Raw genomic sequence first — 14,750 nt, forward strand, 5'->3', positions numbered from 1 at the left:
GGACATGTTTGTCCCTACTGAAGTGCATTGCAGATGTGTGATAGTATTGTTAAGATGCAAACTTTCCAAAACCACAGTGCAGCCTTTTTATTTTATTTTTTGAATACTCATACCTGTATTCAAGCATTTTCCAGAAGAAAACAGAATGTCCCATAACTGCATGGCTCTCATCTCATTACCTTTGAAACACTGTTGATGTTTTGCAAATGTGCATGCTTTGCAAGGAAAGCTGCAAAACTGTCATTTTTATGCCATAACTTGATGCCATTTTATTCAGAGCGCTTTCTAACTTAATACAAAGCAGCAGCTTCCTTGTGAAGATGGGATTTTGCACTCATGGCACATGGTTTTGGTTTTATTTCTTTCAGGAAAGTCTGTTTCAGAAGCTCATCCTTGGCATTCTCCAGGTAGCCCCGTCTGCAGGAAACACCGATACAACCAGGCAGAGATGGTTGGAAATGTGTTGTCTGGTCCAGAGACAAGTACTCCCTATAAGCCAGACTATGTGAGTTGGAGGCTCTGTGGGCACTGAACCTGTACTACACAGTCTGTTTGTTGTTCCCATGTAACTCCATCCTCTTCCCCGCTCCAACATGAAGGAAAAGATGAGTTGCATGGAAATATTCACTTTATGCAAATTTAGATATTATTTCTGGTGGGTCAGATGACCAGTGAGAGTCCCTATCCACTTGCTAGAAAAGCTACTTTAAATAAATTCAGAACCATCATGTTAGGCTCCTGATCAGAGCCAGTGTCTGGAGGAAGTTACTTCCTCTGTTGTCACAGGACAAGTCTCAGAGAATTTAACCCCCCAAGGAGGGATTGTGAATACGCTACTTTGATACTTTGACATATCTCCCTTCCCCAAGCAGACCGATTGGAAGGGTCCTTTTCTAGCATGCAACCCACCATTTAATCTGCTTCTGGGCACTAAAAATTGTGCCAAAAATGGCTATTGTTCATTGGTATCTCAGCCTTGGTGGCTGGTTGCCAGCTGTGGCTCTGCCAGCTGCAGCCAGGCTCAGTGGATCTGGACCAGTTGTCAGCACTCTTCCAGGCACAGAACGGTACTGGTATCTGGCTGCTTTTATCATCATTAATCCAGTCTTAGGGCCTTAGAGTCAATATTGCCAAGAATCCAACAAAGAGCTTCAGCAACTGTACACTGTCTGGTACATGTAGTGCAGAAGCAATTAATTTGCCATGTTCTGTCTTGTAATAATTAGTGTCACTGTGGTGTGTGTTTGTTAACTGAGAAGGTACAGAGAACCAGTTTAAATCATCAGCAAAGATGCAGAAGCCCAGTGCTAAATCTGACATGCAAGAACTCAGTGGCAGCCCAGCCACCCCTAAGTAACACAAACGAAGCTTGACCTCTGACAGCTTGTTAACTGGCAAGGCTCACCCACCAAAATGTCATTCCAGGTGAAGCAGCTCAGCTCCGCAAGCAGCAGCAGTATCAAGGATAAAAATCCATCTGCTAACATGAGTGATGAAGAACCCCAGGATGACCAAGAACTTGTGAATATAGCAGCTGCAGAGAAGCCATCAGGTACAGAGTATCAGGAGTGGCTTTGGTGCTGTGGTGTTTGTCCTGTGACTGGGGGAGACAAAGAGCAAGTTCAGAGAAGGTCAACAAAACTGATGAAGGGTCTGGAGCACAACTCTTCTGAGGAGAAGCTGAGGGAGCTGGGGCTGTTCATCATGGAGAAAAGGAGGCTGTGGGGAGACCTTATCACTATCTACAACTGCCTAAAAGGAGGTTGTAGCATGGAGGGTGTTGGTCTGTTCTCCCAAGTAGCAAGTGAGAGGACAAGAGGAAATGGCTTCAAGTTGCACCAGGGGAGGCTTAGATTAGATATTAGGAAAATTTCTTCCCCAAAAGGGTTGTCAGGTGTTGGAACAGACTGCCCAGGGAAGTGGTGGAGTCACCATCCCTGGAGGTGTTTAAGAGACATGTAGATGTGGTGTTTGGGGACATGGTTTAGAGGTGAACTTGTCAATGTTTGGTTAATGGTTGGACTCAGTGATCTTAAAGGTCTTTTCCAGCCAAATGGTCCTGTGATTCTATTCTATGAAAGCAGAGATGGCACGAAGGCACCACATTTGCCTTGGGAACAAAATAGAAGTAAACTGCTATCTTCTAAATTAATGTATTTTGCTAAGATTCACTGAGCTGCCTTCTCACCAGGTACTATCTAACCCATGTTTCCTGTTCTAAACTTTTACATTTTCTGCCAGAATTGAGATTTTTATTGCTCATATTTTACTTCAGACTCTTTGCTGGTTGGAATGAATGGGAACAATTTCACTTTTGTGTGATACTGAATACTTCAGAGACTTTTAATCAGATTTCAAACCAAAGAAGTGTGTCTCTTTGTCTAAGATAAGATTGCTATAGTCTGTGTTCTCAGTTATTGGTACTCCATATAACAAGGTGCTACAGTTCCCATTTACAGAAACGTTTTGTCAGAGCTGGTAATGTATTCTGTTCTTCACTGTCTTTGGTGTGGTCCCTTCTTCCAAATAGGCCAACAAGCTGGTTCTCTCAACCTTTTAGGACCCCATTCCTGGTTTCAGGTGCTTGAGATTGTGATAAGAACACATCTGTACTGCAATCACAAGTGAAGTGAGTAATAAAAAGAAGATTGCAGCTATATGCACCAGCTGACTTAGTTTGCCTCTGGTCTTACAAATAGACCAGAGTTGAGTCCCAGACGTGGGACGAATAGGAAAACCTCTGAGAAGGGCTTAGATGTGCTTCCAGAAACAGTGTTAGTGATCGCACAGGTCCCATCTCCGTCTCCTTTAGCACTGAACTGATGAATCATAAACCCAAATTCAAACTGCTGGATCGTACTTTGTTCCATCGTGAATTTTGGTGTCTACCAAATCACAACTGGGCTCACTGAATTCTGTTTCCTTAGATTTGCTCTGTGATTCTGGTTGAATTAAAACATCTTCAATTAATGTAACTAAAACGCTGAGTAGCATTACTATGTGGAGAACTTGACCAGTAATATGAAACTGAAGGACTGCAGAATCTCAGGAGAAAATGTGTCTGGCTAACAGCAGTACATTGTAGCAATTATTTGGCCTTGAGTAAATTGGCAAATAACTGACTTGTAAAACTCCTGGCATCTGTTCTACGCACTCTTCACCTTACCAAAGATTTAGACGTTTGTTGTTCTATCATTTGTAGGCATTATTGATAGGTGGGAGCTCATCCAAGCTCAAGACCTCAGAGATACACTTATGATGAAACAGAAACTGCAGCAGTGGCAGCAGCTGAACTCAGATCTCAGCGACATCTCTGCTTGGCTTGATAAAACTGAGCAAGAGCTGGAAGAGCTGCAAAAAGTGGAACCTCCGACCAGCATGAAGGCATTGGAACAAAGGGTCAAGAAACTGAAAGTAAGTAATGGCCTACTGAGAAGTGTGATTTCAAGATGCTTGTGCTCTTGGCCATTGTCTTCGTGCTCCTAGGATCTGTCGGCAGCACGAACGCGAATATTGGTGTGGGTACGGCACAGGGGAGGGCAGTGAAGCAATGTGCTTCTGTCTTCCTGTGCAGAGATTTGCAGGTAATATGCCTGGGTACAACAGGCAGCCAGGCTGAAACCAAAACCTCTCCCTTTCTGTTTTCTTGCAGAGACACTTAGTTCTCCCTCAAAACATTCAGCCCCAAACTTCTCTTTTTAGGCCTTTTGTTTTAGAAAACAAGCATAGGAAAAAGGTAACTAATGAAGGCTTAGACTCCCCAAATGCCTAGGGTCAGGCCTTGTCTTAGAGGGCTGGGTGTTCTGAGCAGTGATACTGGCATTTTTTTCCTTGTTCTGTGCCATTTCCCTCTATGCAAACCAGAAAGGGATTGAAAATCAGCTGGGTCTACAGGCTACAAAGTCTAAGCTGATTTTTTTTTTTAATTGAATTAATGGAAGGGGGGCCAAGGTTGTAGGGAGACTGAGAAAGATCTGCTCTAAAGCTGTGTTTTTTAGCAATACGGTGTTTGCAAGAAATCTTACCTCTAAATAGCACCTTTGTTCTATAGCTGAAGGATACATCATTTCAAAATGTACCTTTGCATTTTTTGGCTTTGCAAATGCAGATTTCTCATCAAATAGAATGTATTAGTTAAAAATCGGAAACAAAATAATTCAGTCTCTGCTAATCTTCAGCCAAGTAGTAGAACAGTTAGAGCAGGGGTGTCAAACTCATCTTCACCAGGGGCCACATCAGCCTCGCAGTCGCCTTCAAAGGGCCAAATGTAATTTTAGGACTGTATAAATGTAGGAGTAGTTACATTTATGTAAGTGCTCGGTCCCTAGGACTTGGGGAAATAAATGCCTCAAGCTGAACTCTGAGAAAGCAAGTGTTCCTAAGGCTTGTGCAGGTGCAAAATCCCGGTGTGCTCACCCTTCTGCCAACAGCCTCCTATGGGGTCATGCAAGTCCTGGGGCCACTGGTCAGTTTGGTGTCACACACGGGATGATGCTCACAAAGAAGATACTGGGCAGGACAGAGGAGGGATTTCTTAGGCATGTTGAGAGTATGCTTAAGCCTACGTGTAGATGAGGTTCTTAGGGACATGGTTTAGTGCTAGAGTTAGGTTATGGCTGGACTCGATGATCCTGAGGGTCTCTTCCAACTGAAATGATTCTATGATTCTATGTTCTTGAGGAGTCATTAGGCCAAGGATAATGACTCTGCACTCCAGCGTGACTTCAGTAAGAACCACTCTGATCCCAGCAGCCAGTCTGGCTTCAGCACCAAGTGCCAGGAAAGGTTTGGTGATGCCTTGCGGATGGCGGGAGATGCTTCCCCTCAGGCTGGAGTTGGGTGTCTGACCTCTTCAGGGAGCAGACCTTCCCTCCTTCTCTCTTCTGCATTTTCTTAAGAGGAGTCCAGCTGGCTGTAAATCCCTCTTTCAGACAACTTGGCTTTTTACGGGTGTCTAAAAGAGCCAGCACACTCTTAAGACGTGAATTTCATGAGATGTCAGGACATCACAATTGCTCTGGATAAGGATAAAGCCAGTCTAGCTGATTTACCGGTGTTTAGAAATCTGTGATGGACCATTTGTATTGTCTGATATTGAAAGAAACTTTGTTGCTTGAAGGAGGGAGACGGGGTTCTTCGTTGGGCAAAATGTAATTTAGACCAGCAGTTTTCAGCAAGCGGGATGGAGATCTTGAGAATGTATAGATCGACACTCTCAGTTACCAAGGCTGCTAAGAAAAGCAATCTGAGCTGTGCTGATTGCAGGACACATCCTGCAGATCTTCCTTTTCTACTGCAAGAGCCCACAACTTGAAAAAGGCTGAGTACCCTTGATTCAAACTGTAAACTTCTTGAGGGTACAAGGTATTGTTTGGCATTCATCTTTTTTAGAAAACCTTAAAAAATGCAGGCTCTGCCTTGACATAGAGGTTGCTAGATGTTACAGCCATGACTTTGCAAATTCCATATTATTTCCCCCTGTGATTTTAAGGGAGAAGAGGAAAGCAGGCAGGGCTGCCACTTGGGGGACCTTGACTAGTCAGAGGAATGGGCTGACAGGAGCTCTGACTAGAGAGAAGAAAAATAATTTCTCACAACCGAGTGGCCTGGTGTGGGCTCTGGGACCCGAAGGGGTGGGGAATCTGGGTCCTGCAAGATACTCAAAATTTGGCTGGATGAGGCCCTGAGCAGCCTGCTTTGAGTTTGAAGTTGGCCCTACCTGGAGCAGGAGGATGGAGTGCTGACCTCCTAATGTCCCTTTCAGCATTATTCTAGAATTCTCAGGTGGCAGAACATTTATAAATCAAGGGGAAATACCATGTGATGACCTATGGGAATATTTGTCCAAATGTCAGGGAAAGAGGCAGCTCAGGGGAATGAAGGGCAGATGTGGATTAAGCTGTAATGCCTGTGACTTAGGGAGGAGCACAGGCACAAGCAGCTTTGTTTTCTTCAAAGTAAAGGTTTTTGCTTTAAGAAGAAATAAAATAATTTTTTAAAGGCCACCTACCTTAGTATGTTCCTTAGCAGTATCTGAAAAGCCAACAGATTCAAACAGCTTTTCCCAATACCTGTGGTTCTTTGAGGGCATAGTTTTGTTGTAAATAAGTAATGTGTTTTTCATCATTCATAGAAGCTCATAATCCTCTTTCTCTTACAGGACATGCTTAAAGCATTTGATAACTATAAGGCAGTGGTACTTTCTGTTAACCGGAGCAGCAAAGAATTCCAGAAAGCAGATAGCACGGAGTTCAAAGAACTTCAGAACAGGCTTCGGAAGGTGAACTTGCACTGGGAGAAAGCGACTCACTCGTTGGACAACTGGAGGAAAGGTTTACAAGAAGCCCTGCTGCATTGCCAGGTGCACACCACATGCCAGCTTCTAAAACTCATCTTGAGGGAGCTACTGAGGGGCAGATAAGGGGAGAGGGCAGAGGGGTAATTCCTGCACATCAGTGGAATGGTTGCTCAGAATCCAACACACTCGATTTTCCTTTAAAATTTACTCTGTTTGTTTTAAAAGGTTTGGTAAAAATATCTTTGCACTGGGTAATAACACCTTTTATTACATAAGTGGAATAGCTTCACTAGGTTACTGTAGCCTCACTAATTGTGGATTTGTTGGTGGCTTTCCCTAATCTGGGCTGGTTGTTTTGTTTATAGGCAAAGCCAGGTGAAAGCACTGCAAAACCATTTTTTTTTTCTCTTATGCACAAATGTTTTATTTCTCTAGGAATTCCATGATGAGAGCCAAAAACTAATCCTGTGGTTAGCAAATGCTGACAGCCGAAGGAATGAAGCACAAATCACAGATCCAAATGCTGACCTCGATACAGTACTGGAATGCCAAAAGGAGCTCATGGTAAGCGTGGTCTTCACTACAGCACCTCAGGTCTTCTGTGAGTCAGTAGTTCTCACCACAAAATGAAGGGCAATATGTTGACTTTTCAAGACGTCTGCAGCTTGTCCTCAAACCTGCTGTATTCAGGCATGGGGATGGTTTCTGAAATGGGCTAAGAGATTGCCTGAATGAGGTGTTTTATCCATAATTACGCGTCATAATTAAGTTACTCCAGGATAAGGGCTGTTCATAAGTAAGACTTCAAATTTCCAAGATTTAGTGTGTTTTCCATATGGATTAATTACTGCTAGAACTGTTTCTAAATGTTAGTTCAAGCAGGTACAACCAATCTCTTCAAGAGAACTTCATTTCACGTGTAGCCGTAATAGCCATTCCTATGTATTGCGGATTCTCAGGCAGGTTGAGTTGTTCTTCAAAGCCTTCCAGAGTTCTTCCTGTTTTGAGAACATCCTTAAAGTTGAGAGTAACAGTCTATTGCACTGTTTGATTTTTTGTTGTTGTTGTTTGTTTGTTCTAAGCAACTGGAGAAAGAGCTGCTGGAACAACAGCTTAAAGTAAACTCACTTCAAGAACTCACTTCTTACCTGCTGCTTAAATCAGATAGTGATTACACAACTGAAGATATAATTGGAAGGAAACTGAAACAGCTTATTGAACAAGTTTCACGTGACTTAAAAAAAATACAAGGAAATCTGGTGAGTCAGAGTTTAAATACATGTTCGTGGGTCTTTCTCACTGAAAAGTAATAACATATTAAGAGCAAAGGTATTTATAAAAGACTGACTTAAAACTTGAGTACTTCTAACTTCATAAGCTGAAAAAAAGAACAATTAAGTCTGGCTGTAAAGAAAATTTCAGCACCACGAGGCTCGTACAGTATAGAAACAGATTGCCCAGAGAGGTTGCACAGTCTCCATCCCTGAGGGGTTTGAAGAGCAGACAGGATAAAACCTTGAGTAAGGCTTTTGGTCTGGTCTCGTAGGTGACCTTGCTTTGACCAGGAGGTTGGACTAGATGGTCCTGAGATCCCGTCCAGCCTGAATTATCCTACGGTCCACACCAAGTATCAGGCTGGGAGTGTGTAACAAACACACAGGAGCTGTAGTTCACAGCAATACGTTGCTCATCCTGAGAGCTATCAGATAGTGAGATTTTCAAGTTAATACCTGTACGTGCCCGCTCCATCGTAATTCGTTTGTGTTGTGCATAGTGAAACACTTGGTTGTGCTGGAGAGCTGGAGCATCTGTTTACCAGTGGTTCTGCACACCTAAAGAGACAAAGGGCTGTGCCCCTACAGAGAGGCAATGAAATCTGGCTCTCTGCACTTCATCGCTTGTGAGTTTGAATGTGCATCTTAAACAGGAAGGTGTGGTTACCTTTTAGGGTTCCAGAGCATTCCTGCTGGTTCCAGATGTCTTGGACTCGGGAGTCTATAATCCAGACACAGCGAAATCCAGCCCTGCTATGAAGGCGGTAAGTATTTTTTTTTCTAATATTTTGCTATCAGCATAAAGCATATCTTGACATACTTAGCCTGAAAGTTCATGAAATTTCCTCACATGTAATCATTTTACCTTTCATATGCATGTACCCTATTACAGAACTTACAACAGGACTTTAAAGTCTGCACTTATTTTTCTGAGAAAGAGAAATTCCTTGTAGTTTCTGAAACCTGGATACTAAAAGCTATTTCTCTCAACAGATCACCAGAAGGAGATCTGCAGACGGCAGAAACGGCAGCAGCGCAAGGTATTATTTCATATTAGTCTGATTTCTTGAAGGATAGTGAAAATGGCAGAGGTGAGCTGAGTGCCTGCAGAAACCTGGGCAGCTGTTCCTCAGATGTTGATGTGCAGCTCTGCCTACCTGTAGTGTCTCCTCACCCAACTGGAGCTGCACCTCGGTGCATGATTCCCTCTCCTGCTCCTAGACCTCTGCACTGATGTGCAACCGTAGCTTGTGAGAAAATACCTTCTGTGTCAAATGGGGGAATATTTTAGTTTTGAAGCTTCCTTTAATTCCACCAGAATACCTGGACAAAGAAACTCACAGCTTAGAGCCACAAACAGACGAAGAAGGACAAAGTGAGAGCTTCACCCCGGATACATTAGGGTCTGTTCAAAGGATACAGCTCAGTAATGCCACGGCAGAGAAGACCCTGACCAGTCCGAATGGCAGCTTTCCTTGATACTTCAGCATGTGTTTAGAGTGGTTTGTTTGTCTCCTGGGAAAACTTAAGTTTGCATCTGAAAATAGAACAAAAACCCAATGATCTAAGCTGTTACAAAGAAATGTTTCTTCTTTAGTAATAAGGACAGTAAGTCCAAGCCAGCAGCTGGCTTTCCACAGAGCAGTCTTGCACACTTTCAAGTTACAGTTAAAGTGTTTCATGTGCAGTGCATTTCCCTGTAGATGTGCAGCCCTGTATCTTGGAAGGGTAGTGTGAACCCTAGAGAGGGAGTTAAAGCAACTTGTTTAATTCAAACTCTAAAGTGCCTCTTTGTTTTCTTTTTTTCTTCTCCTTTTCAGAGGTGAAAGCCATCCACAACCTATTCAAACAATTCCTCAGTCTCCCTCCTTCTTTTACCGCATATTACGAGCAGCTTTACCTTTTCAGTTCTTCTTCCTCCTGCTTTTACTTCTGGCTTCCATGATTCCGTTATCTGAGGAAGACTACAGCTGCACCCAGGCAAACAACTTCGCCCGTTCTTTCCACCCCATGCTGCGATACACCAAGGGGCCTCCACCAACTTAGAAAGCAGCTCGTGAATCTTCAGTTATACCAAAACACACTCTCTGCGGTGCTCACGTTTATAATACATTCCCTGCGACAGGGAAAGGAGGTTAAAGTTCACATCTCAAAATGTATATCTTGACAGGACTTCAGCATTTTTGTACGGAAAACAAACTTTTTCTATAGATTTTTAAACTGTAAGCAACACACTTTATACTTTGAGGCAATAGATACACTATTTTATAGGTGCAGTGCTCTTAAGTTTGCAAGGTGATACTGAATACTGAGTTATTAGATGCAGAAACTATATCACAGTCATCTTAAACACAGCAGTCTGGCTCGGGTTAGCACAACAAACAAGCAGTTGAAGAGGCACTAACATTATTCCTGCACACACTTCACGTTACCTATATCTTTTGGTACTGTAGTCACCTGGGAAAAACAACAAAAAAAATCTACATCTTGAATCTTTGTTGTTGTGTTCTATTCATCTAACACATTCAATAAAAGGATGCACATTTGCTGCTTTGTTCTACACATAGTGTTGTAGTGGTTAGGGCTGCTGTGTTGTCTCTTTATACCACCTTTGAAATATGAAGTTGTTGCATTGCATGGAAATGGTTTATAATGCACATATTTTGTAGATGAACATGATTATGTAGACGATCCCTGATGTATACAAGTAATGTAATGACTTTTTTAATGAAAGATTTTTTTTCAGTTTTTAACCTGCTGCATAGTGTACAGTATCTTGGGAGAGAATTGTGCATTTTTATAAGCTTCATCTTTACAATGAATCTGCCACTTGTGCAATGGCTGGAGAAACACTGTGTACAGGCAGCTTTGCCATTGCTTCTCAGTTGTACAGTTTGAGTACTGTCATTAAAATTTTGCCAACGTTTGCAGGGACTATCGGTGTGTCTGGTGAGGGGCAACCAGCCCTATCTGCTCCTCTATAAGTCACCTTCATTGCGTGCTAACACGGCGGTGTCAGAAGCAGCATAACCACTCTCTTGCTTGTCAGAGCAAGAGATTAAAAATTTGGAAGTGGAGCCTGTGTTTGATGGTCAGTTCCTTTCCTTTGCAACTGATTGTAATTTCCTGGAGAAAGAATACAAAGTTGAACCAAGTAGTTCAAAATGCTGCACTGTTTCTCCACCCTGATTATCTAAACCAGGAATTATGGTGGTGCTGGGGAGGGGTAAGTGCACACTGAGGAGAGCTCAGTGTGATATTAAGGGGTTTGATTGAACACTAAGAACTTTTTTGATTGGGTGTTGTGAAAATCACTGAGAAATTAGCCAATTTCTGTAATGCTTACCTGTGATCAGCCTGTGATAATTCTCGCTCTTGTCACCACTGCTGATTCAGGACATCCCAGGCCAGGCTGGACGGGGCTCTGAGCAACCTGATCAGGGTGACGTCCCTGCTCAAGGCAGGGACGTTGGACTGGATGAGCTTGGAAGGTCCCTTCCAACCCAAACTATTCTGTGATTTATGATCTTCTGGCAGGGGGATTTATGAGGTGAGTTGCTTCCCAACCTGGAGCCTGGGCAGCTGGGCAGCCCACACGCCTCTGCAGGTACCTCTGTCCCTGGAGCCAAACTTGTGCTCCCAATTGCACAGCTGCAGCTCTGACAGTAGTACTGGATCCAGAGATAAATGATGGATCCTCCTCACCTCTTGCCACACACAGACATGCTTCTCCTCTCTCCCTCTGCCATCATTTTGTATTTTGAAAGCAATTACTTTCAGATAGAGCTCATTTAAGTATCTGTCTCTGTAGAAGTCAGCCAACTCTAACCATTATTTCATTGCCAGGTTGTCACAAATGCACATGCAAACCTTTCTGCCAAGAACAAATAGTCAGTTGCTGACATGATATTCAGTTCTTCTGCCAATAAAGAACCTATGCAGGGGGGGGGAAAAAAAATATATATCAAAAAATGTTAAAAGGTCTAAAGAAAATTTCATAGCCTGCAATTTCCTTTCATTATGTACAGTTATATCAAATTGTTGAGCTGATGTAATATACAAAGATGAGGAGCTTTCATGAAATTATCTCAAAATGTCACCAAAAAAAGTCTGGGAAAATAGCATAAATTTTTTTCCCCCCAAACCTATTTTAAATAGTTTTACTTCCAGTTGATTATAACCACTGTAGGCTGACACTGAACTCTGCTTCAAACAAGTCATTGTATATACTCACCAATTTGTTACTGTCGGCCTCTGACTCAGGACTGCGTTGTTAGCATTCAGTGAAGGAAAAGAAAAATTAAAAAAAAATGTAAGAGTGCTAGTGAGAGCAAGCACACATGTGCATGCTTTTGTGTGTGCATTGTATGTAGGAGTAGAACCAGACCAAAAGCAGTTTTGAGTTGAACTCTTACCTCTTTGGCAGAGGGATGAGGCCTCAATCTCTTTTCAGCTCCACCTACATCCCCCCAACATCATCAACAGAGTACGGGCAGCAGAGGACCGTTTGTTTATCATGCTTTGCTCCTCCTATTATTAAATTTGCCAGTCCCTGAAACACCAGAGCACAACCTGCATCTACTGCGGTCACTTGGTGCTGGAAAATGTCTGAAGAACTCAAGTACCTGATGAAGCCAATCAACCCACAGTTGGTGGAATGGCTGTGGAGGTGGATGAGACTCACTCACAGTCACCCTGAGCATGCACATTAAATGCTCATGAAACCAGGCTGAGCTCAGCTACAGGAAAGAAATAACTGAAAAAGCATATGTTAGTTTTCACGATACCAGTTTATTCAGCCACAACAATCTACAGCTGAATGAAACGCACAACACTAGAGCAAAACTGAAAATTCGCACAACCGAAGAGCAGCTGAGCAAAAGGGAGGCATTGAGAGGGAGATTGTGTTAATATAACATACATAAAGTATTTTAAAAGGCACCAACTTCAGTCCTAAACCCATTTCCACTACAAACTTGCAGTGAGGAACTAAAACCACATACAAAGTAGGAGTCAGAACAGAAAATTCCGGGGAAAACAGATGTAGGAAATGTGTGGTAACCACTGTTAATGACTATGCCAGCTCCTCAGTAAGTGACATCGTGAGGAATGTAGGTTTTGCTTGTTGAGGTTCCACCAGCAGAAGTTGGCACTTCTATGCCATAGCAATATTTTCTTCATGTGCTTACTGAAATTGAAATTGCTGACACTCAACAATGCATGAGGAGTGCAGGTGACTCCTATGTATGAAGATGCAAAGAGTTAAAAAAAAAAGTCCAGATCATAACTAAAATGAAGTCCTAGCTATGAAACAGTGTGCTATTTAACTCACCAGACTTCAGTAGTAAAACACTGAAAAATGAATGTAGATAACATTTATCTTCCATATTTCAGCAATCCACTTGCTTTGTATGTTCCTGTTGCCACCACTCTTTTTAGTATTGGTTTAGGCACTGGGTCAGCAGAACAGACGACCGCATCCTTAACTGCTTTGCTGAATCACGATCTCACAGGACATATTGTCAGAACAATTTTTTGTGAGATGAATGGTGATGATATCAAAGGCATTTCCACAACGTCCAGCCCTGAGTATATGGAGGGAGCACAGGACCATGCACCTTTGTAAGAAATGGTGCAGAATTCAGCTGGGCTGAGACTAAAAGCAGCTGTCTTGGTGGTGACTGTCCTTGGCTGTGCTTGTTACAGTGGCCAGTAACAGGGATTATAGTCTACTCTGCCATCCAAAGAACCGGACAGAATATGTTGATGTATATATATTCAATATATATTCATCCCTGTAAGACAGTAATTCCTCTGACAGGCCCTTAGACTGTGCTCGCTTCAGGACACCTCAGACAAAGCCAGACAAATCCGTGCTTTGTTTTTAAGTTCATCTCTCAAGGTAAGAGCAACCTGACTCCCACGGACACTTGTCTGGGTGGGGAAGGGCAGGAAGGCAGCGAGTGCATTTGTCTTTGCTGTGTGCTCGCTGGGCTGAGATCAATATAGACCCATAATCACAACCACATTTTTGATACCTGTGGGTTAAAGCACATCCTAGCGAAGAGCAGCTATTTCATCAGGGCACAACTATTTTCGATTATTCAGACAAAGGAACAGCCTTGGCTGCACAAAAGCAGGCTCTCTGGGCCAGCTTCGAAAAGTCATTTGGGTTCAGCTTAATGAGAAAAGCTCAGGCTTGTTTTCCATACAGTTAGGCTCCAAAACCATCAGAGCAGACAATGTTCCAACACATCTTTTCCCCATATTCTCCTCTCTGACTGGCAACACAACAGCACTAAAAACAGGTAATTTACAAGAAGATGGAGGTGTGGAAAAGGTCTCACATTCTGGAGCCAAAGCATTCCACCTGCCTGCAATGCTCCAAGGTTTACCACATTCCTTTAAAAAATAAAAATCAATATTTTAGTTGCAGACTTGAGAGGAACCTCAGCATGTTTTTAACAGCACGCGTAAGGAAAAGTTTAGGTTTGGTGTTTTTTGTTTTTTGTTTTTTTTTAAATCCATGGCAACTTCATGAACCATGTTTGCTCACCTCTGCGAATATCCCAGAGCTGCAGCACCATTTCTTCAAGCAGAAACAGCCACCTCTGGCCAGGTCCCGGCTCAGCAGCAGACGCTGATGTGCAGGTGAGCGGTGAAGGAAAGCGATGAACCAGTCCCGCTCTCCTCCCCACCTCACAGCTCCTCAGCCCTTGGTTCTTTCATGCTGAAACTAGAAAAGCCCCCAAATACCTAAACTGATCCACAGCAGCAGCTCTGCTCAGCCTGGCAGGGCCACGGACGTGCTCTACACCGGGTCTGCAGCACCAGAGTCTGTGCGACACAGACCCGGGACAAACCCAACATCTCTCTGAAGAGACAAAGACAACCCATGTTCATTTTATCACACAGCTCCCTGTTTATAAACTGTGCTGTTTTAGAGACATGCACCTTCTCCTTATCCAAAGATGAACGCAGCTACACAAATCCAGAGAGCTGACAGCTATTGTCATCTGCCCAGTTTAAAACACTAGTAATAACTTTTAATAAAATTATGTTCAACAAGACAAAATATCTGTCAAAACCACATCACTTTCCTAGTTGCACTGTGCTAGTAACAGCATATATGAAACACAACATGTGGCACGAATCCGCAGCATCGCCCTTTTACAGAG

General features: G+C 43.0%; 1 protein-coding gene across 4 annotated transcripts in view; it reads left to right on the forward strand.

The window, feature by feature from the left end:
• Window positions 1-10,716, forward strand: part of SYNE2 (spectrin repeat containing nuclear envelope protein 2) — a 198,803-nt gene extending 188,087 nt beyond the window's left edge. For all 4 annotated transcript variants that reach the window (XM_065635633.1, XM_065635635.1, XM_065635637.1 and 1 more), the window contains 9 exons: window positions 369-505; window positions 1,426-1,552; window positions 3,203-3,414; window positions 6,161-6,361; window positions 6,734-6,862; window positions 7,381-7,557; window positions 8,247-8,336; window positions 8,566-8,612; window positions 9,393-10,716. In XM_065635633.1, coding sequence (XP_065491705.1) covers window positions 369-505; window positions 1,426-1,552; window positions 3,203-3,414; window positions 6,161-6,361; window positions 6,734-6,862; window positions 7,381-7,557; window positions 8,247-8,336; window positions 8,566-8,612; window positions 9,393-9,618 — 1,346 coding nt within the window. In that variant the 3' untranslated portion in view covers window positions 9,619-10,716. The remainder of the gene's footprint in view (window positions 1-368; window positions 506-1,425; window positions 1,553-3,202; window positions 3,415-6,160; window positions 6,362-6,733; window positions 6,863-7,380; window positions 7,558-8,246; window positions 8,337-8,565; window positions 8,613-9,392) is intronic.
• The last annotated feature ends 4,034 nt before the right edge of the window (window positions 10,717-14,750 follow it).

This window comes from Caloenas nicobarica, chromosome 5 (genome assembly GCF_036013445.1).
Source record: "Caloenas nicobarica isolate bCalNic1 chromosome 5, bCalNic1.hap1, whole genome shotgun sequence".
NCBI lineage: Eukaryota > Metazoa > Chordata > Aves > Columbiformes > Columbidae > Caloenas > Caloenas nicobarica.